The sequence below is a fragment of the Vipera berus genome, assembly GCF_964194415.1.
Source record: "Vipera berus genome assembly, chromosome: Z".
Classification (NCBI taxonomy): Eukaryota; Metazoa; Chordata; class Lepidosauria; order Squamata; family Viperidae; genus Vipera; species Vipera berus.
The window spans coordinates 29,258,548-29,281,209 of NC_138205.1; the positions used below are offsets into that span (position 1 = coordinate 29,258,548).

The window sequence follows — 22,662 nt, forward strand, 5'->3', positions numbered from 1 at the left end:
TTCAAAATTCTGGTGATTTTTCCCCCTCCCCCGCCTCCTCTCCCCACAGACCTCACTTTGAGCATTTAGGCAATGGCTACATTTAGGGCATTTACTTCCAGTTTTCGGCAAAGCTAGCCCACAGCAAATCATATGTTTGCTTAACAACCATGGCAAAAAAGTGTCTTAAAATTGGGTCAGTCACATGACTGGCCAACATAATGACTGTCATGAATTACAACTGTGATGGGAAGGCTCCATTACAGTCATAACTTAAGGAATAACTATAAATTTAATTTGCTAGCTGTTATTATACATGAAAAGAGTAATTGTCTTGTTCTTCACTTCAAACAACAAAATACCTTACGCCACTCCTGACTTTCCCAGCTGCTCTCCTTTCATTTATTTAAAATAGAAATTTGCAATCCTTTTAGATATTTCCCTTACATTTCCTCTTCATGTTCTCCCCACAGGGTCTTCATCACAGTAGCCAGGATCCTTCTGTGTCCTCCAGTTATCCAAGCTTTGAAATGGGAGACCTGCGGAGGTGCCTGGACAGCGGGGAATATGGAGCTCTGAAAGATTGTTGTCTGTATGAAAGCAATTTTTTACAGGTGAAGCAGAATGGGAAAGAAATTAGAAAAATATCCCCTGGTATGTGTTATGTATGGGGTGTGAGCAGCAGCTCTGCAGGTACCACCAGGTGGTGCTGTGCTGTGGCCGGATTGGCTGAAGGGTTTTCGGCGGGAGATACAGACGGATGGATTGGCCAGAGTGTCACCTGGCTAGGTATATAAGGGGTCCAGGTAACCCTCTTTGTTCAGTATTCATATCAAAATATGAATACAAAAGTTAAAAGAAGTTAAAAAGAATTAAATAGTTATGCCCAATCTAATACAATAATTAAAACTGTTAAAACTAGATCCAACCCCAAACCCATCAGACCAGGCCAGATTGTTCAAATAGATAAGTTTTTAAATTGCGCCGGAAGGAGCGAAGGTCGGGGGCCATCCGGAGCTCAACAGGCAAGCGGTTCCATAGGTTCCATAGGTCTGGCGCGCCTACAGAGAACGCCCTCCCCCTGGGGGCCACCAATTGACATTCTCTGATCGGAGGCACCCTGAGGATGCCCACTCTGTGGGAGCGCACTGGACGGAGGGAGGTTGATGCCGGCAGCAGGTGCTGCCGTAGGTAATCCGGACCCATGCCATGTAGGGCTTTATAGGTCATTACCAGCACCTTGAATCTCACCCGGAGGGCAACTGGCAGCCAATGCAGCTCGCGGAGCAGAGGTGTAACATGGGAGTATCGGGAGACCCCCAGCACAACTCGCGCGGCTGCATTCTGCACCAGTTGAAGCCTCCGAGTGGTCCTCAAGGGCAGCCCCATGTAGAGAGCGTTGCAGTAATCCAAACGAGAGGTCAAGAGCGCATGAGTGACTGTACGCAAGGCATCCCGGTCTAGATAGGGCTGCAACTGGCGCACCAGGCGAACCTGGGCAAAGGCCCCCCTAGTCACAGCTCCTATATGATCTTCTAAGGAGAGCTGTGAATCTAGAATGCCTAAGAGGTCTGAGATGTCTTGGAGATTCCAGTTTGTCCAGTGGATCCAGAGGCCGGGCGAGTCAACAACTGATTTCATTGCGGACGTGCAACAAGCCGCTCGTCTTTGCAAGTTTCCTGACTTAGAGGACCGCCTGCGAGATCGTATCACCTTCGGGCTGAGCGACAAGCGGCTGCGGCAGAAGCTGCTCATGAAGCCGAAAATGAGCATGCAAGAGGTCTTGGACGAGGTCCAAGCATATGAGGTGGCCAGCGGCGATGGTCAAACAACCCACCAACCCAGTAGCAGCTCCGGGGGATCAGTGCACCAGGTGAGCGCTGAGTACAGCGGAACGGACGACAACGATGTGGCAGAGATCAATGCGGTAGACCGGAGGTCGGTGCAATAACAACCAACGTGACCACGGGTAGACCAGAGGGCTCAGTGGAGACTGATGGTGTCACAGAGAACTGCTGGTGGGGCCAGTACTGATGCTATTCCAGGAGCCGGAGCGACCAGTACCAAGTCTGCTGGCTGTGGGGGGAACCATGCAAGAGTGACCTGCAGATTTCGCTCGGCTAAGTGCTGAATCTGCTTAAAACAGGCCACATCGCTGTGGTCTGCCGGAGCCGTCAGAAGAACGAGGACGCGTCGTCAAAAGGTACTGGGACACTCCAAAACACGACCTCCAATGCCATAGTGAACCTTAAGGCCATTTCCCATTTGGGGGTCCATCGGTTACTCACCCCCAAAATTATGCTAGAAGTCCACTTGCAGGGCATATCCTGTAAGATGGAGCTAGACTCCGGAGCCGCTGTCTTGATAATTTCTGAGGAGACTTTTAAACAAGTGTGCGGCTGGAGCAACCGGTGGGCTACTTTAAGACCGACTAACCTAAAACTAACTGACTTCCAGGATGCTCCTGTAAAAATCAAGGGGGAGGCCACACTGTTGGTGCGGTTCAGAGGGTTCCATGGGAACTTGGATGTGTTGGTAGTTGATGGCTGCAGGACTAGCCTAGTGGGGCTGGACTGGTTTGGGCTGCTGGGCATAGGCATCTCAGGGATCCATAGGGTCCAGGCCGCGAGCCTCGAATCCATCTGCTAAGCGTTTGCAGACATATTCAAGGACAAGCTAGGCACATACACTGGGTCACCCATCAAGTTAAAGTTAAACCCCAATGTTATGCCCATTAGAATCAAACCCCGAAGGGTTCCTTTTGCCCTTAAAAGTAAAATAGAGAGGGAGTTGGACAGGCTAGTGGACCAGGGGGTGTTAGAACCCATGGAAGGGGGTGAATGGGAGACCCCTATAGTTACCCCACTAAAAGCTAACGAGGAGGTGAGGATCTGCACTGACTACAAATGTACTGTGAACCGGGCCCTCAATTCGCATGCTTACCCGGTCCCGACGGTCAGCCACATCCTCACCTCTCTTCAGGGTGGCGCCATTTTTGCAAAGCTAGATTTGGCACAAGCGTATCAGCAGCTCCTGGTTGCCCTGGAGACTGCTGACGCGCAAACCATACTAACGCACAGAGGAGCTTTCAGAGTTAACCGTTTGCAGTTCGGTATCTCTTCAGCACCAGGGATCTTTCAAGAAGTGATGGAGAAAACACTGAAGGGCATTCCAGGAGTATGCCCTTACTTTGATGATGTCCTCATCGCTGGAAGCTCTGAGGAGGTATTAGCTGAAAGACTGCAGGCTGTTTTAAACAGATTTCGCTCTGCAGGGCTCAAACTTAAGAAAGACAAGTGCAGCATAGGGGCAACATCTACTGGTTTTACGTAAGGCTCTGCACAGGGAAAGCTTTAGAGCGAATTAGGAAAAGTGAAAAAGTGAATTAGGAAAATAGGGAACGGTTGCTGGAATTGGGTGTGTGTAGCTTAACGAAGAGAAGGGTGAGGGGTGACATGATAGCAGTGTTCCAATATCTCAGGGGCTGCCACAAAGCAGAGGGAGCCAAGCTATTCTCCAAAGCACCTGAAAGGAGGACAAGAAGCAACGGATGGAAACTAGTCAAGGAGAGAAGCAACCTAGAACTAAGGAGAAACTTCCTGACAGTTAGAACAATTAACCAGTGGAACAACCTGCCTCCAGAAGTGGTGAATGCTCCAACACTGGAAGTTTTTAAGAAGAGACTGGACAGCCATTTGTCTGAAATGGTATAAGGTTTCCTGCCTTAGCAGGGGGTTGGACTAGATGACCTCCAAGGTACCCTCCAACTACTACTACTACTACTACTACTACTAATTATTATTATTATTATTATTATTATTATTATTATTGTTGTTGTTGTTGTTGTTGTTGTTATTATTATTATTATTATTATTATTATAGTTTAATCCACTTGCACTGTTTTATGTTTACATGTTTGATGACAAACAGCCTTATGTTTATAAGTGACAGTTTTCCTAGTAAGCACCTGCATGTCATAAGCATTTGAATTAAAATTACCATATTAAAATCAAATCTGATGTTTTTTAATTTTTATTTGGTGTGCGTTGGAAGAGGGGTAGTCTTATATGGCGAGTATAGCCCAAACCCTATAATTTAACAGGAAATGTAGGGGGTCGTCTTATATGCCCAGTCGTCTTATACGCAGGAAAATACGGTAACTATTATTTTCCTTTCTATACTGTCCGCAAACTTCTTTGAGAAACTTAAGAATGGAATGAATAAATAATTTCCACCCAGTCAACCTAGCCCCCTAGCAGGCTTGTATTAGCTGAGGCATAAGATTTTGAAACTCCTCCAAAAAGCAGCAAGTTCTAACTCCTTCAGTCAGACAAGGTTCCATGAAAAAATCAATTTGTTAGGCTTATATTGCCATATATAATGCTAAAACTGTGTTCTTGACTGGTAAGATGTATCTAATTTGCTTGGTGGAGGAGCGTTATTATATTTGCTCAACATAATTAGTAGCCTGTGCTACTTTTGAAAAGGCACTCCCTATAAAAAAATCAGTGGAATGGTGCTTTTCTTTTTTCATTTTTTTAAAAAAGTATGGCCACCTCATTTAGTTGTTCTGCTTTATGTATGTAAATGTCTGCCATTCTACTACTTATTTATGTCCTGCTTTATTTATAACCTGCTTTTATTATTTTTATAAATAACTTGAGGTAGCAAACATACCTACTGTGTCTTGTTCCTCCTATTTTTCCCACAACAACAACCCTGTGAGGTGGCTTGGGCTGAGACGGTGACTGGCTGAAGTTACCTACCCAGCTTTCTTGCCTAAGGTAAGACTAGAACTCAGGAACTCTGGTTTCAAAACCAGCACATTAACCTTATGCTCCCAGTTGTTCATTCTGTCCGGTTGCATTTAATAGTTAGAAGTCTTGTCAGAGATTCCTAATCTAATTTTTCCTGGAGATATCTGAACTTGATTCTAACACATCTGGGGGAAAACATGTTAGAGCAGAGCTCCCCAACCTTTGGGGCACCAGGGACTGGTTCCGTGGGGAGAGATTTTTCTGTGGATCGGAGGGTGCATGGTTTTGTGTGCTGCCTGGATCTCGTGGATGGAGCTTTGCTTGTTTGTGCGGACTGTTTGTTGGCATGCCGCGGCCTGGTACCTGTCCATGGACCAGGGGTTGGGGACCCCTGTGTTAGAGAAAGTTATCTTTTCTTACCCACCTAGATAAAAGATAGGAATCCTTACACCCAGTTTCTACTGACTAATCTTTTTTTGAATTAAAGAAGCAAATCAAATGCCCTAAGTCAAACTGGAATCTGATATAGCATATAGAATTATATTTAATAAGCAAAGCCAATTTTTGTATGCCATTAATATGTTTCCAGGAATCAAATGTACTTGAGATATCTAAGGGGGGAAAAATCAATAAAGCGTAAGAATAAAGTCATTTTAACATGTTATACTTCAATTATGTCCCAAGCTTTATTTAGAAATTTGATTTTACTGAAATACATGTGAACAGCTCAGTTAGTGACTATAATGGGCAATGCAGTTCAACGGAGCTGCAGGACACCAGGTTGCAGGAGGTTTCACTGTAGGAAATTCAGCATTAGTCTACATTATTTCCTGCTGTCCCTAAAATGTCTCTCCTCTGTGCGATGAGAATTGTGATTTTTCTCCTAAGTCAGCCTTATATAACCAGATCTGCTCCAGGCAGTCTTTGAACTTTAATCAACATAAGACAGTTATGAAGGGAGTTTTGGCATATATCTGTCTTCATCCTTCTATTTCTTTGAATATTTGGAATGGATTTTTCCCCTGACAGAATTTATATCAGGAATCTCAAATCTGAATCATTACAACGGACTGTTCTTTAGCCCAAGGCTCGTAGCTCTGAAGCGCTATTGTATTTTGAGTCTCTAGTAAGATTGGGAAAAAAATCACGTCATTAAATATAAATTTATTAAATAAAAAAAAACTATACTTCAAAAAGAGATACAGTACGTTTGCCTTATTTTACCTTTATCACTTATTTGTCAGCATTTTTCATTAACTAGCACACCAGTGTTTGTTTTGGTGATGGTTGTTCAATAATGGCTTAAAACCTTTATGTTAATTATCTATAACTTAGTAGAATTTATCACCTCAGAAGAGACAAGTATGCCTGAACATTATTTTTATTCTGCAAAGATTGTAGAATACAGTGAGATTGTCATCCCTTTCATCAAATGGGATGGAAGGAGTAACTTAGGTACCAGGAAGGGAAAAGACTGAGACTCTTCCATCTGAGGGCAGCTCCTGGGTGATCAGCAAGGAGAGCTTTGAGGTGAATGCAGCACTTTTTTTTTTTGCCTCAGACCCTGATAGCAGAGTGGCGGCAATGGCCTTACGAAGAGTGCAGCCTTATTCTGTCACAGAAATACATATCCTTCCCAACTAATTTTCCAAGGCATCCCCACCACTACGTTATCCTGTCTCTGTTTTCCTTTCCTGAAGTGCCCCATCTAATGACTGCTGCAGACTCAAATAGATCCTTAGAGAAACACTGGCCTTTCCTTCACGTTATTGGCTGGGGTAGGCACAGGCTACCAGCATGGAGTTCAAAGACAATGGCCAGTAAGCAAGTAGGGATCCCTGTAACCATCCTACCACAATTCATTGCCACCAGTGACAAGCTGACAAGCCTCGGCCTGAGCCATAACAGGACTAGAAATGCAGTTATCTCTCAGCTGGGTGCAAAGCCAAGTCATGTTTTCTTCTTAAGCAGGAAGAATCTATAGCACCTGGCAAAGAACATCTGCTGCCTTAATATTCTCTCCTGCTATACACATCAATATGGTGTGATGGACAGCTGCACTTAGACTGTAGGAGATACATTGGAGATTCCTAGTCTACATCAGAAATTCTGAAACTATAAGAAGTATACAGAAACTGAGAAGAAGCCAATTTGTTCTATTGGTTAAATGTGGGATCAGGGTGTCCAGGGAGTTTATTGAATGACTTGAGGCCAAGTATTTTCCATGTTACAGAGTTGTATAGATATAGTCCTTTCTACAGCATCTAAGAAGGTCTCCTTGCAAAAAGGTGGGATATTAGTGTAACTAATTGATGTACTTAGCCTAATCAGATTGTTGGGGGCAATAAGCTGACTTTGTAATAATGCCGCTTGGGGTGTGTGTGAAAGCCCTAACAAGCAGGCATATACATAGAATGAAGGCTACTGCTAAGCTTGTAAGCCGCCCTGAGTCTTCGGAGAAGGGCGGGATATAAATGTAATAAAAATAAAAAAAAAATAAATAATCAGAATGCTAAACCTGATCCAAAGCAAAATCAGACAAAATAAACCAGTTCAAGCAAACTTTGCTGACTAAACAAGCATATCCTTTGCATTGGATAGACAAAGCTGCCACTGATTTTTAGAACCAAAATGATCTTTTTGCATCACTCACCAATTTACAAGTGGTCGGTGAAGAAAAATTTCTGAGAATTTCTATTCAATAAAGACATTGAGCCAAGCTTGACTTCAGCTGAATTCATGGATAATCTTGACAACAATATATAATACAATGGTTGCCATTGCCTTAGATGACCGTGTCATAAATCCTCAGGAGATGAATTGAGTTCATTCCTAAAATTACCATTGCCTGATTTCATTGCTTGAGCTTCAGCCCTCCAGATATTGCTCATTTATAACTTGAAACATCTGTACTCAGTGTAACCAATGAAAAGGAACACTGAGAATTATAGTTCTGCAATATCTGGAAGAGCACAATATCTCTATCCCTGACTTAATCTTTATTTCTTAAAAACTTGGCAAATTTCCAGTGACTTGGATAAAGAGATACCCTTTTTCTAATTCTGTCTTGTTTTGTACAGATTCCTGGCCTGTTGTTAATTGAGTTTATCGTTTATTAATGTATGTATCCCAGTTGGGTTTGTACAGAGCCATAGACTAGTTATCAATCTTTTGACTGTCTGTTTTAGTTTAATAGTTGTTATGTGAAAACCATTTCAAAGCTTTCTCTTGTAATAGTCAGTGTAAAAGTGCAATGAAAAAATAAAATAAATCTTTCCCTTCCAGGTTACCAAGGCAGGAGATATTGCCGGCAGAGTCACCGTGGGCATCGCTGCCAGCCGCCCATGCCTAAAGATGCCTGATCTTATGCTGCTGGCACGACCAGTTCCCTGCGTAACAGAATGGTGTGAATGTCAGTGCCCTGAACCACTGCCTTTCCCGGATGAGGAACTGCAGCTGGTTGCGTGAGTGCCTTTCACCACACCACCATCTTACAGGGATGTACTCCCAATGCTTTGTCTCTGGTTCATCTCGAAAAATTCATCTATATGCTAAATTTTAGTGTGATAGAAGGGGGAAAATTATTAAATGTATGGAGAGCCCTTATATTACCTCACTTTAGTTATTAAATAATAGTTACATTAAATTACGTTTTGCCTTGGTCATCCTCCACTTCCTCTGCTATCTCTACACGCCATTTTGGAGATCAGCCCTGAGCACATCACTCAGAGGCTGAATAGAAACTTAAGTCCAGAAAAATCTGTGTGCCTCTGGTTTTAAGCAGGAGTGTTGGGGAGGGGGATGATTCAAATAGTGCAAGATGGCAGCTTTGATTGGGCTGTTGAGGTCAGCATCTTGATTTTTTTGACTTTCCCATGGACGGCTCTGACTTTTAAGTCCCAAAAGTGCTTTTTCAAGAGGCAGTTGGACTTTCTTATTTTCTTTGAGGATGTTTCGCTTCTCATCCAAGAAGCTTCTTCAGCTGTGACCATGGTAGGGAATGGAAGGATTTATAAATCCAGTCAGAGCTGAAGAAGCTTCTTGGATGAGAAATGTCATCAAAGAAAAACAAAGTCCAGTTGCCTCTTGAAAAATCACCTTTGGGACAACCATGACTTGGATGACTGAGAATCTCCATAGACACTCTGGCTTTAAGGTTCTCTCTCTAGTTTCTTCCTATCCATATATATCTTCCCTCTCCTCCTTCCCCAGGCTTCTGCCCTTGAAGTTCGTCCGTCTCTATATCCATGATGAGTCACGGTACCAGCTCAAAGTCCGTCTGGCCAATGGCCGCACCTTTTATCTGCAACTTCTAACACACCCCCTCAAGCAGGATACGGTCTTTGAACACTGGATATGGCTGCTATACCACTTGCGCTTTTACCGCAGTGATGCTCCCCTTACTTATGAAAGGGAGAATGCACTACATCACCACAGAAGTATCTTTATTAGGTGAGCTTCCGCTCCTTTGTCCAGTCCCCGCCCCACTATAGGATCCCGGTTCCTCCAGTTGCCCGGGTCTCCATGAAGGGGCCAGATTCTTGGGATTCGATAGGGATTCAGACTCTGATGCTCAGAACTGGAGAAACAGTGAAAGCTGTATTGGAAAAGTAATGGGCGCCCAAGGCCTGCTGGGAAAGGCAGTTGGTGAAGCAGGTTCTGAAACTAGTAGGCAATTGAGTTATGCTAGAAAGATGCTAAGAACATTTGGGGTCATTTTGATATTGCAGATGACTGGGTTTTGGGGGTCAGCTTCCTCTGTGCCTTTGCCTATCTGTCCTTATCTGTTTCTCTTTTGTTGCAGGAACAGGAGAAATGTCTCCGGATGAAGAAGGAGATGACGTTCAGGGGAACCAACAATCTCTCTCTCTCTCTCTCTCTCTCTCTCTCTCTCTCTCTCTCTCTCTCTCTCTCTCTCTCTCTCTCTCTCTCTCTCTCTCTCTCTCTCTCTCTCTCTCTCTCTCTCTCTCTCTCTCTCTCACACACACACACACACATTAATACAAAGTAAGGTTCTTCCAGCGCAAGCTCACCACTGTTGCATACCGTCCTCCCCATCAATAAATGAGTGAACAAAACTGCTTTCTACATAGTGGATAATTGTAAGACATCTGCTCAGACCAGCCATCCTCTTAACATCTCTTCCTCCACTGTCTTCCACTCCACATTAGATGTTGCTGATCTTTCCAATAGGGAGAGGAATCCAGATTAGTCAATCAAGTTTACTTTATTGACACACGAACTGACTGAACAAACAGACAGATTAGGAAAAGATTAGCTGGATTGTTGTGATTGTGCTCCAGATGTGGTATTTGTGGCTTCTGTAATAGGGTTGGTGGTAAAAAGAAGAGAGAATGTTCTTGATGCACTTCTGCCCAGCCTCTGCACAAAGTAGGAGAGGATCCTGGAGCAAAAATGAGGTGACTACATGCTGAGGAAAAAGCAGAGCAAGAATCACTTGTTTGTGGAAATTGGGAGTAAGTAGATAAACAGATCATTTGGCTCAGTCATGACTTCCCTCTCAAGGCCCTTTTCCATGCTCCCTGTTCAGTCTTTACAGTCTTTCAGGGCTACCAAATAATTCAGGTACGATAGAGTTCTTTTGCAGGAACCCAACCTGAGATCTACAGAATCATCTCGAATCACCAAACTTTGTGCTACAATAATAGTAATGGATACAGGCTTTACAGTATTTCATCTCAAAAATGGTTGGACGATACAGAAGATGCTATAAACTTGAGGGTGGAGAATGGACGGACGTAAAAGACTCATCCAGATTCTTTTACAGGTCTTAAGCCAGTTTTTAGGATTTATATAGCACCCCTGAGTAAGACAGGTTGAATTTGCCCAAGTTCAGGGTGTAAAACCTATGTAAGCACCACCCTTTTTAAAAAGATGAGGTCCTAATCATCAGGTTATTTTCTAACACACCCAAGTCACTGCTTGGGAGGGGTTGGCCTAGATGACCTACAAGGTCCCTTCCAACTCTGTTATTCTAATTCTTTCTGGAGTAATTCACAAATGCATTGTTGTCCCCTAGATCCCAATCATTGACTTATTCCCTCTTCATATATATTGGAAAATATATACATGTTACTCACCATTTGCCTGAACTGACAATTGTGTCAACAAGATTACTGGGCTGCTGTTGGGGGAGAAGGAGGGAATAAAAAGGAAACACAAAAATGAATGAGCTTTGTAGCTTTGTGTTAGTTTCATGAAAAGATGAGCAAAGCTTCTTTCCCTTTTTAAGTCATTTGAGCAACAAATTCCACATCCTGAGTTGAGGCTTGAGGACTTTCCCTGTCTCTGCTGCTGGTTGTGTACCATCTCCCATTGACTGCATGATGTTAAGTACAATTTAAACCTGATAAGTTGCAAGTGCCTAGAACAGGGGTGTCAAACTCAATTTCATTGAGGGCCGCATCAGCATTGCGGTTGCCCTCAGGGGGCCGGGTGGGTATGGCCTGGGTGGGCGTGGCCTACTGGGTGGGTGTGGCTAGAGTGTGTATGGCCTACTGGGTGGGCGTGGCCAGCTCTACATCGTTCGCATCAAGGGTGCCTATGGGGGCCTGGGCAGGAGTGGGACAGATCTGAGGGTCTCTGGCAGAAGGAGGGTCTCTGGGCCAGGGCAAAGGCAGTGGGGGCCGTTCCCTCAATGTTTCCAGGATGGCTTCGCGGGCCGCATGAAACCACTTCGCGGGCCGGATCTGGCCCCTGGGCCTTGTGTTTGACATGTCTGGCCTAGAATCTCGTGTTCCTCCTTATTCTTCAAAAGTAGTCTGCCTCAAATTTAACTTGGCTCATGAGTGACAGAAGAACATGTCCATAGAATCACAGTTAGAAAACCCCAATCAGAGTATCAAATTTAGCCTTTCAGAAATGTAAATTAAAGCATCTCAGACTAATAACTATTTGTATTCCACTTGAACTCAGCTAGTCAAAAGGGAATAGTTCTCTAAGTGATCAGTTTCAGCATCCAACTGTCCCCCTCTTTGGAAGCTTTTCTATCATTCAGTCAAGTATCTGCCTTGTGATAATTTAAATCTCTGTAGTTTTCTTCCCAATAATATAGAAGTAGTTTGCTAGTGAGAACTTCTGGATTTTCTTTCAACTTTATAAGACAGTCTATTGTTCTGAAAGGTCAACCATAGAAGTATTATGGAGGCTTAGCCCTGCCCAGCTTCTGAACATAAGACTAAATCAGTTGCTGCCATCTGCTGTTTTTATTCTTCCCTTTCACATGTCAGCAGCAGATCCAACTTGTGCCCCAGTAAGCTCATCTTGTGTTTGGAGGCATTTATTTGTTTGTTTGTTTTCAATTCATTTTCGCCTGGTGCGCCAGTTGCGGCCCTATCTGGACCGAGATGCCCTACGTACAGTCACTCATGCGCTCGTGACCTCCTGGTTAGACTACTGCAATGCTCTCTACATGGGGCTGCCCTTGAGGACCACTCAGAGGCTTCAGCTGGTGCAGAATGCAGCTGCACGAGTAGTAATGGGAGTGTCCCGATACTCTCATGTAACACCTCTTCTCTGCGAGCTGCATTGGCTTCCAGTTGCCCTCCGGGTGAGATTCAAGGTGCTGGTGATGACCTATAAAGCCCTAAATGGCATGGGTCCGGATTACCTTAGGGAGCACCTGCTACCAGCATCAGTTTCCCATCGTCCTGTGCGTGCCCACAGGGAGGGCCTCCTTAGGGTTCCGCCGGTTAGAGATTGCCGGCGGGTGATTCCCAGGGGGAGGGCGTTCTCTGTGAGTGCGCCCGCCCTTTGGAACGAACTGCCGATGGAGCTTCGGACTGCCCCCCGGCCTTCGCTCTTTTCGCCGGGACTTAAAAACCTGGTTGTTCGAATTGTCTGGCCTGGACTGAGGGATTTTAAATTTTAAAGTATTTAATTAAATTATATTAAATTATATTAAATTAATTATTGTTATTAGGAATTGTGGGCCTGTACTAATTTAATTCCATTTTATTCTTTTTTCTACTGTTTTAATAGCCCTGTGAACCGCCCTGAGTCCTTCGGGAATAGGGCGGTATATAAATTCAACTTGTTGTTGTGGTTGTTGTTAGTTGCGAAGTCGTGTCCGACCCATCGCGACCCTATGGACAATGTTCCTCCAGGCCTTCCTGTCCTCTACCAAATTTAACTAATAAATAAATAATTTTTTTTGTATTAAATTGCCAAGATAGTTTGAATGCAAACTATCTTTCAGAGGTGCCATACCAGCATGGAAACTCTCATTTGGTTCATTAATACATAACACTTATGCACTGTTGGGGTTAAAAACACACACAAACTTTATCTGGCACAAGGAAAACAGAAGGCTTTTGGGGCTTCTCAGTGCATTTGCTTATACCGTAATTTCAAAAATCAATTCATTTTTGCAGCCACCCATTAGCAGCCTTTTAGAAGAAATGTAAACTGCCAGACAAATGAACACAAAATACATGGGAGCAAATGCACAAACGAGTGAGGACAGCAGGTCAATAATCCAGTTGCTCCCGTTTCTTAGGAGAGGAGAGAAGAGGATTTGTTTAATTCATAAACATTGAAAGCAGAATGAGAAAACTTTAGGTAATCCTCAACTTACAACAGTTCATTTACGTGGCTGTTCAAAGTTACAACATTGGAAAAAGTGACTTATGACCTTTTTTCACAGATGAATTTTGAAACATCCCCATTATCATGCGATCAAAATTCAGATGCTTGGCAACTGGTTCATATTTATGAACCATTGCTGTGCCCCAAGTTCATGTGATCGCCTTTCGTAACCTGACAAAGTCAATGGGGAAGTGAGATTCACTTAACCAGTTTACTAACTTATCAGCTTCAGTGATTCACCTAGCAACTATGGCAAGGAAGGTCGTAAAATGGGGCAAAACTCATTTAACAAATGTCTCACTTAACAACAGAAATTTTGAACTCAATTGTGGTTGTAAGTTGAGGATTATCTGTATGTTCAGTGACCGACCACTTTGAAACAGCTTTCTATACTCAGCTATTAATTAAGTTTTGGTGGAGCTCTGATTGGGTGAATATGTTGTCTTTAGGTTTTAGGTTTGCAAGTAATCAGATAACTTGCTTAATGTGGTTTCAGTTTATGGGAGAAAGCACAAAAGTTTTTAAAAGCATTGGGAATAACTGGCAATGAAGAAGATTAGTAGAGTGGTAGACAGTTTAAGTATGAATGCTCTTAGTTTCTGCAGCCTCAATCCCACACTGAGCTGAAGAGGGAACCTTATTTGTGGTTGTTGTGAGGTACATAATAAATGTATATGTTATAATTTTTTGTAATATAGATTAGCTTATATTTTATAAAAAAAACTATTTAGAGCCAGTATTTTAAGATATACAGTAATCATATAGTCAAAATGCAGCCATATTTAACCTTGCTAAAGTGATGACATACACAACTTTTGGTTTGAAGAAGGCATTAGTTAAATTGTATAAATAGGCAAGGCAACAGGGCTGAAACATTTGTATCATCCAGCTTAGACAAACAAGCCCCTATTGTGAGCTGAGTTGGTTAAATGTCACGAACATGAAAAGGGAAAGATAAAGGTAAAATAAAGGAGAATTATTAATTGTACAGATGCACTGTCCAATAATTTTACCAGGCAGTTGGAAAGTATGGGATCAGACTGGACCTATCAACTGGGTCTGTAAAAAAAGGATGTGATGTATTCTGCGGGACAGGTATAAAGGTTTATGTTGAACTAATCTGGGTCTGGCCCTTTGCTTGCAAGTAGAAGGGTCCACCAGCCTTTGCAAACTCTTCAATAAAACTTGTTTTGTTTTCCTACACCTTTGTAGTGAAATTTATTTCATTCCTAACACTGCGGTTTAAAATTCTCTGGTTTTGATTTAAAATACTAGGATGCAGATTTACATGGACGCAATGCATGATGTAAATGACGATGTTTTCCTTCAGAAATCCATTTTGCCCAATTCCTTTTACAACACATCTTGCAGGCTTTGCCACTTTTGTGGGTTGCCAAATGGCTTCAGTGCTTAATTTTAGGATGCAAACATATCTGTTGCTTATGCAGCATAAGCAGAATCACAAGAATGTTAATCAGCATTGCAAACAGGGGAAACATTATGAAATTGACTAGAATCAATCCGATGACACCCCCATTGTGAAACTGCCTAAAGAACGAACCAAAAGGGAGGTAGAGATACCCCTGATTTCTGCTTCTCTGAGTAAATTGGTAGGCAAAAAAGGATTTACATCTCTTTTTTTCTGACTGTGCCAGTACAAAAAACGATCAACTTTTTGCATGTTTACAGGTTGAAAACAGGACTAAAACTATGTCAGCAAATGAAATCTACAATTGGTGTACTACTGATTGCTAAAAAACATCTCTTTGTTCTTCCACTGTTATGAGGTATCCCAAATAACCAGGTGGCAAAACCAGAAAGTATTGCATTCTTCTATTAATCACTTATCTACTTGGGCAAAATATGCCTTTAGAAGAGATGTAGCCATCATGCCTCACAAGAGCAAGAGGTTGTAAGGTAGATCCTGCCCAAGTTATTGATTCCTTGTCCGTTTCTATCGTGCATTGTGTTCCCAGAGGATTCTTTTGAATAACATAAGAAAGTGCACAAGGGAGAATAAGAGCAAAAAGATTCTTCGTTATCTAAAGATTCTAGTCTGAACTGGGGTAATTCCTTCCTCTGTGACCATGTCTGAAGTTTAATAATGAATTATTAATCAGCTTCTGTTCTGCTCTTAGCGGTAAGAGCTGCCTATAATGTATTTCTTTGCATTATTTATTTCCTTTCCTTTTGGGTTAAAGAGTTACTTTGCTATAAAAGAAAAAGAAGAAGAAAAAGTAAACCTGTAATTAACACACACACACATACAAGCAGAGAAACCATTCAAAAGCCTAGCCATGACTAATGCCCAAAAGCCTTGAATGGGAAGCAAAAGCCACAGAAGCAACAATCAAGAAGGTCTTAATTAATGGTCCAGTCTTCTGTAAAAGATGTAATAATGCTTTGCTTGTTCATGCTGAACAAAGCTGGTGTTGGTGCAGCAAAAGCTTTTTCTTGTAAAAAAAAACAAGTACAAAGAAACACCAGACCACAATTACAAAACCCATAAATGTGATAAGAAGAGTGACATGCTCAATAAAAGTGAGTTAGCAAAGGATGGCAATTCTAGACAATGATTAATATTGGGATCCTATGTGTGAACCATCATTGGAAAAAGTTAGAGGCATAGCTGCAGCTTCTGCTTTACATATCTGATAAATATCATTGCTGCATTTTCAGGCCATGTCATTGTTACTCCAAATCACCTTTGACTTCCAGCTTGCACTCTATTACGGCCTCGCCCAGTTCATTGATGGCTTTGCAGGAGTAGGTGGCACTGTCAAAAGGACCTGGTTTACGGATATTGAGAGTCAACACTCCTTGGTTGTTTTTCTGCAGAAATTTGGGGTCCCCACTGAGATCCATTTTGTTCTTCATCCAGATTATCTTCGGCTGGGAATGCACACAAGTGGGATAAAATAGAAAAGAATCCAAATCAAATACCTTCACCATCACACTCTATTTTAACCCAAGGCCATACACTCTATCATAAAATTTTATAATTCCATAAACTATTTCGATTTGAAGATTACGCCAAAATCAAACTAAAAATTTAGATATGTTATTTGTGCATTCTAGTAAAGTTCTTAAAGCTGCATTTTGGCTGTCCTTCCAGTACTCCAAATCCATAACCACACATATTACAATTTAACGAGGAGACAATGCATCCCACTGAAAGAAGAGCCAGGGCAGAAGAAAGAATGTATATTGAATTTTAAGGAATGTAGTGCCACAATTATGTGGTGCTGCTCACTGACTTAGATGGCTTTAAAATCAGATTGGTCAAGCTCACAGAGAATAAGTCTACAGAAACCTGTTACACATGACCATTATGTTCAGAGGCAGTATATTACATTTACAAAGGATGACAGGTAGTGGTATTTCCTGATGCCATTTTGAAATGGCCTTCCTGGAAGCACGTGGCTGGTCAACTTGAGAAGAACACTTAAAGAGTATAAACATTTGATCTATTCCAGCAGGGCTCCTGTTATTTTATTTATTTATTTTAATTCCATTTATATCCCGCCCTTCTCCGAAGACTCAGGGCGGCTTACAAGCTTAGCAGTAGCCTTCATTCTATGTATATGCCTGCTTGTTAGGGCTTTCACACACACACCCCCAAGCGGCATTATTACAAAGTCAGCTTAATTGCCCCCAACAATCTGGGTCCTCTGAAACTCTTTCTACTTTCAGCTGTTCCCCTCTACCTACTCTTTATCCTTTTTCTTTCCCTTTTCTTCATTGATTCTTTGTGCTTTTTCTCAGGCATCTATAGGCAACTTGCCAAGCATAAATATAAGATGGGAATTACACATTAGCTCAGCAGACATATATTCATGTAAGGACAGAGAGGAACACTCTATGGATTCTCTCTCACAAAATGGTCTGAATTTTTTCCCCTCCGCCTGATTTATTTAGTTGGGAGTCTAGCTGAGACAAAAAAAAATGGTTCCAAGTAGAAAAAGAAAACTTTTCTGGGGAGAATTAGCAAGCAAGGGAAGGACTCAAGAATCCCCATCTGCCAATTCACCCTAGATACGCTTCTCACTTTTCTTTTCCATATTTATGAATGATCCTTCTAAAACGGTCAGACATATTAACCATGCAGTGGTTAAGCAATGGATTTTGAAATGTTGGCAGCAGACTAAATAACAATACATAGCATTATGCTAATTATTAAAATCCATCATGGTCATAGAATAGTGATCAGCAAAAGCTGATGTCTTGGCAGATTGGCTATAGAAACTTATTTCTCTTATAAATCTTTTGGTTTTTAATTACTTCCCAAATGGAGGAGCTATATCACGTAAATTGGAAGCTATTTAACAATTATTTACAAAACACAAGAAAACAATTAAAAATGAATGTATATATGAGTTATTTTGTTTAATTAAACACAACGTGCATTAAAAAAAGATACCCTAATATCTTGCCTAAGATTGGTTTCGATATCCCTTCGTTATTTATTACAATGGCTCTTGCTTTCAATACCAATTATAAATTCTTGAATCAGATGTAATATTATTTTCTCATTATTTATAATTCAAGGTTAACTTTAAGATTGTCTAATAAAGTAGAAACCATTGTTTTTTTCACCCTTCTGCTCTTTCCTATTCTCTTGCATCATTCAGCTGACTTCCAACAACTGGACGTCTCCTATTTATTTGGTACGTACTTTAGGATGTCCCCTCACTGCACAGTTCAGGGCAGTGGAATAGCCAGCCACTACTGTTCGGTCTACCAGTGGAGTCAAGAATATGGGGGCCATGCTGAAGTCATGTTCCTTATAGTTATACTTCTTAGAGATCAAGCCTAGAAGAATAAAAAGCCAAGATGATCATCAGTGGATTCTAGCTGCAATCTTATACTCTAATTTCCTTGGTATGTCATGGAATGGGACTGACTTGATTAGACACACATAAGAACAATTCCTGGATGACTTTTGCTGATTTTGTTCTTTCACATAAATCCGATGCAGTCTATTTAAGCAGTGACCTGTGATTTTAAGAAAAATCTACACAAATATTCCTGTAACTGGCATCTTTAGGTACATATTAGTATTTCCTCCTCAGAATAAATTTCTTTGCCAAGTGTGATTTTAATTTTTTTTATATTTCTCCTGACCCAAGAATATTATTAACCTAGTCTGCAAACATGCAAGCTGGTAGAAAGAAAATTAACTTATTATCTGTTCCATAGGCCAAGTTCTCAAGCATCCCCAAAAAGCTCTAGAGAACCTAGAATTTTTAAACAATCTCTCCTTTGAGTTACTATTTAGGTTCCTCCTCTCTTAGACAAGCTTTCCCTTTTCTCAAAGCTGGCACTCCATCCCCCCTGTACTCGTGCTGTTACCATCCTGATTCAAACAGTTTTCTAGCAGGAGTGATGGATTGTGCAGGCAGATGGTTCCCCACTGACAGAAACTTTCAGCTTGCCCTACTTCTTGGCTTCCTCCCATCCCCTTGAGGATTAGGGTTGTGACTGGCACTCCTTTTCAATAAACTACTTATACTAAGTGAAGGGCAACTTTGCAGCTTTTCTTTCACAGTGACTGATCCATGATCTCTTTTTAAATCACCACAAATCAAGTACAGGATGAGTAGAAGTGGCAGATGGATTGCTGGCTCAACGCCATTTTTCCATGTCCCTGTTTTTCAACTGGAGGAACACCTGGTCAGCATATCCAGAGACAGTACTGTGTTGTGATGGACATAATGGATTAATAAATATTGGCTTTTGGGGGGTATCTGGGGTGCAAAAATAATGACTATGTAAAAGTTAACTAAAGAATTCAGTGTTTGAAAGAGATGATATATCTGCTCTTCCTCAGTTTGGGATAAAAGTCAGTCCCCTCTGCTAAATTTCTTTGGCTCCACTATCTTTTCAAGCCATCTAGGTATACATGAGCTTACCAGATTTCTGAATGTTTGCAGTGTTTTTGGAGACCCCAGGTTGCTCACTGAGTCCACAGATATTCTCACTGTAGACCCGGAAGTAGTATTCATTGCCCATGATGAGATCAGACACTGTGCAACGGGTAAGGCGGTTGTGTTCATATACAGTGAACCATTCCTGAAGGTAAGATCAGGGACAGACAGAAAAAGGATGATGGGGAGATAGGGAATAAGATAGGTTTGGGACTAAACTAAGAAATGTCTTATTGACCACTGTATTTAGACACATTATTACCATATGAAGTAGTGAAGATTTTACACAGATTTCATACATTTGCTACTGATGACCTAATCCCAACTGCTGTACAACATTGAGAAGGGGAGGGGGAGGGGGAGGATGCCCAGATCTTCCACAGCAGAAAGTACAGGCTAGTCATCAAATCCAGCAGCAATGGTGTATCATGTTTTGAATGCGATATTAAATACTCCTCCATTTAAATGGAGAACATCAATGCTGTCCAGGTACTTAAGTATGCACAGGACTACAAACTAACAGAACATGCTGGCCTACACCATCAAAAGCTGTCATATGCAACATACACATAAGGGATATGAAGAGGGAAAGAGGTAGTCTCAAAAAGCTTGTAATCCAGAGGACCCAAAGCTTCTTTTTATCTGACCCAACAGACCTAATTTTTTTTTCTCAAAGCAAAATTGATAGAATGACAAGTGTATCTGATGTTTCCTTGTTCAAAAAAGGAGGGTTCCGAGAATGAATCTCTTTTTCTGTCCATAGATTATCTCAGTAGAGAAATTTATTGTATCATATCCCCTTACTCAGAAACCTTCCTAGGATCCATAACACAGTGCCTAAAATAAACCAATGGCATGAGTTGACACACCATTTCTGAAAAGGACACTCTTCCTTAAGATATCATTCTGGCAGAAAGCAGCAATTACACTAAATCCCCAAAGCACATAAATTGGATCTTTTGATACTGTTCTCACAGCAGTCTTTGAATTAATGCCTGATTGTCTAGCTGTAACTGAATTGGATTTTGACAGTGAATTATTCTGGCAAGTGGAACTCCTGCAGTGATAGTGGGTATGTACTTTGTCTGAAAATCTCAACCGTAAACCTGCTGCAGCCCCAGTATGCTTAAATGAATGTTAACCGAGGATGTGCCAAGAATCTATCTATCTATCTATCTATAGATGCCTCTCTTTTATAATATGTTCAGGTCACATTATGTCATCATCAGTTGAGTGTGTGCCTCAGAGCGAGTGTGAGTGTGAACTGGTCAACAGTGCTGGATAGATCTTGTCTTTTATTGATACTATTCATTCACCTCATTTTTGATAATGAGCTTAAAGAAGAGTCATCACTGAAGCTCTTAATTTCTTAGTAGAAACATATGGACCTGGTTTTAAGTCACAAAAATCTTTAAAAATCAAAATTTGGATATCCTTTGATTTGGATATGGAAAGAGACCAGTAGTCAGTGTAAGCGACCAAGCATAGAGACAAAATTTCATTCTAATTTCCTCTTGTAAAAAATTGATTGCTTATGTGCCATCTTGTCAACCACATAGTAAGGGCCAGAAAGGGTCAAACACGTTCATAGGTTAGCCAAAGGAGCTATGAAAAAACTTGACTTTACCATGGTCTTCTTGTCAGCTTTTTGGATGGAGTAGCCAGTGATCTCTGAGTTCCCATCATCCTTGGGAGGCTCCCATTCCACTAAGGCATTGAAGCCCCATACCTCCTTTACCAGAACATTGTGTGCTGGGCCTGGCTTCTCTGCAGAGGGATAGACAAAGAGACACATTATTATAGAAATAGCAGAGCCCAAACATAAAGTTATTTAGTACACTCAAAATCACTAAGTGAACAGAATAAGAATGAAAGAATTGAGTGGATGGGGGCAATAAAGAGAATCTTTTTATTTTTCAAAAACACGCTTAAATATATGGTATAGATAATTTTTAAATGTCTTGTAGTGGTTTATATTTCTAATTGTGCATTAGATTATATTAGAATAGCTTGAAATTTATTTGCTATTCATCTGTATTGCATATGCAAAAGGATCTCTATATATCTGTTGTAAATGAAGCCACCTCCCACCCTATCTGTGCATCTGATTTCCTACTTTTTCTGTCTTGTCTTCCCCTTCTCCCCCCCCCCCCGCCCACCTTTCTTCCTCACCAAGCAGACTGCTAGGAAGATCTGAAGTGACTGCTTGCAGGGCTTCAACATTAAATTGAGGGAGGTCATCCCTGCTCTGTAATGCCTGCACTGTCTGCTAGGCTGCACCAGTTAATACTTTAAGAAGTTAAAAGTAATATTCAAACTAGATGCAGGAAAAGCTGTTTCTTCATGTATAAATGCACGCAAAAGAGGAGCCTGTTCTAGCTGGCAGGGATGCAGAGCCAGCATAAGGACAGTATCATGTCACATCTATTCCTTGTTCAAAGAACCCTCAAGAAAATCTGTTGAAAAACACTAAATTTCACTTCAAATCTTCAATGAGACAAAACTGGGATTTAGATGGTGAGTGAGGGAGAGAGGGAGTTTTTTGGACTGTACGGGGAGGAGTGACATTTGGCTTAACCCATGAAGAATGCTTAAATATAGAGCTACGGAATATGATCTCACTCTCTTGCAAGAGGGAAGGAAAGAGCTGGTAAGGCAAGGTGACAGAAGGGGGAAGCATTCAGCAAAGGAGAAAACATCCAGAGGATAGTAAGTAAGTACACTGAAGAGATGCCATATGCCTCTAAATGAGATGAAGAAAGCCCAGAAGGTCAGAGAGATTCGGACCACTCTGCACCTCTTACTTGTTCCCACATGCTTACTGAACAAAATTGTGTAATGCTTTCTGTCTCTTGCAAGCCTGAGAGCACCAAGCATCTGGGTTTCCCACAGAAACAAGGAAACTAATGAAGTGGGCATGGATTAAGTCTTATTAACAGTTTAGCAGCTGCAGTGTAAAGAAAGGAAGGGAAGGGGGAAAGATTGATCGCCAAACCCTTTCTGTCTCTCCAATTCTTTGGAAGGTAGAAGCCTGTAACAGGTTCTAAATGAACATTCCCAACAGCAGTTCTCTTTGCACTGTGCTTGCAAGAGCAACCACAGTAATAGGAAGGGCCAAGTAACCCGTTGCAGAGCCCCTGCTTTGCACTCTGATGGTCTCAGTTTCCACCTACTGGCATTTCCTATTAAAGGATTAAATAGCAGGTAATGGGAAAGACATTTTTCTGCCTGAGATCTTGGAGAACTACTATTGGTCAGAGTGGACAACCCTGGGCCAAAATAGAAGGCAGGTTCATATATCCCATGTCTTCACAAGCTCTCTCCATGCTTCAGAGAGAAAGATACATGTTAGAAAGTAGAGATAATTTTACCTGCAAGGGGACAGGTGGTTT

At 41.6% G+C, this 22,662-nt stretch overlaps 2 protein-coding genes across 3 annotated transcripts in view; one reads left to right on the plus strand and one right to left on the minus strand.

The window, feature by feature from the left end:
- Positions 1 to 509: 509 nt before the first annotated feature.
- On the plus strand, positions 510 to 9,565 carry GARIN5A (golgi associated RAB2 interactor 5A; the record flags this gene model as incomplete). Its single annotated transcript, XM_081346162.1, has 5 exons — positions 510 to 593; positions 8,022 to 8,200; positions 8,949 to 9,188; positions 9,230 to 9,346; positions 9,541 to 9,565. 5 exons carry the CDS (start codon positions 510 to 512, stop codon positions 9,563 to 9,565), a joined length of 645 nt encoding a protein of 214 aa, XP_081202288.1.
- Positions 9,566 to 9,959: 394 nt separating this feature from the next.
- The window catches only part of MYBPC2 (myosin binding protein C2), a 70,504-nt gene continuing 57,801 nt past the window's right edge, over positions 9,960 to 22,662 (minus strand). For both annotated transcript variants that reach the window (XM_081343114.1, XM_081343115.1), the window contains exons 25-30: positions 20,898 to 21,037; positions 19,256 to 19,415; positions 18,019 to 18,155; positions 16,049 to 16,235; positions 10,838 to 10,881; positions 9,960 to 10,167 (exon numbers count right to left, since the gene is read on the minus strand). In XM_081343114.1, coding sequence (XP_081199240.1) covers positions 10,871 to 10,881; positions 16,049 to 16,235; positions 18,019 to 18,155; positions 19,256 to 19,415; positions 20,898 to 21,037 — 635 coding nt within the window. In that variant the 3' untranslated portion in view covers positions 9,960 to 10,167; positions 10,838 to 10,870. The remainder of the gene's footprint in view (positions 10,168 to 10,837; positions 10,882 to 16,048; positions 16,236 to 18,018; positions 18,156 to 19,255; positions 19,416 to 20,897; positions 21,038 to 22,662) is intronic.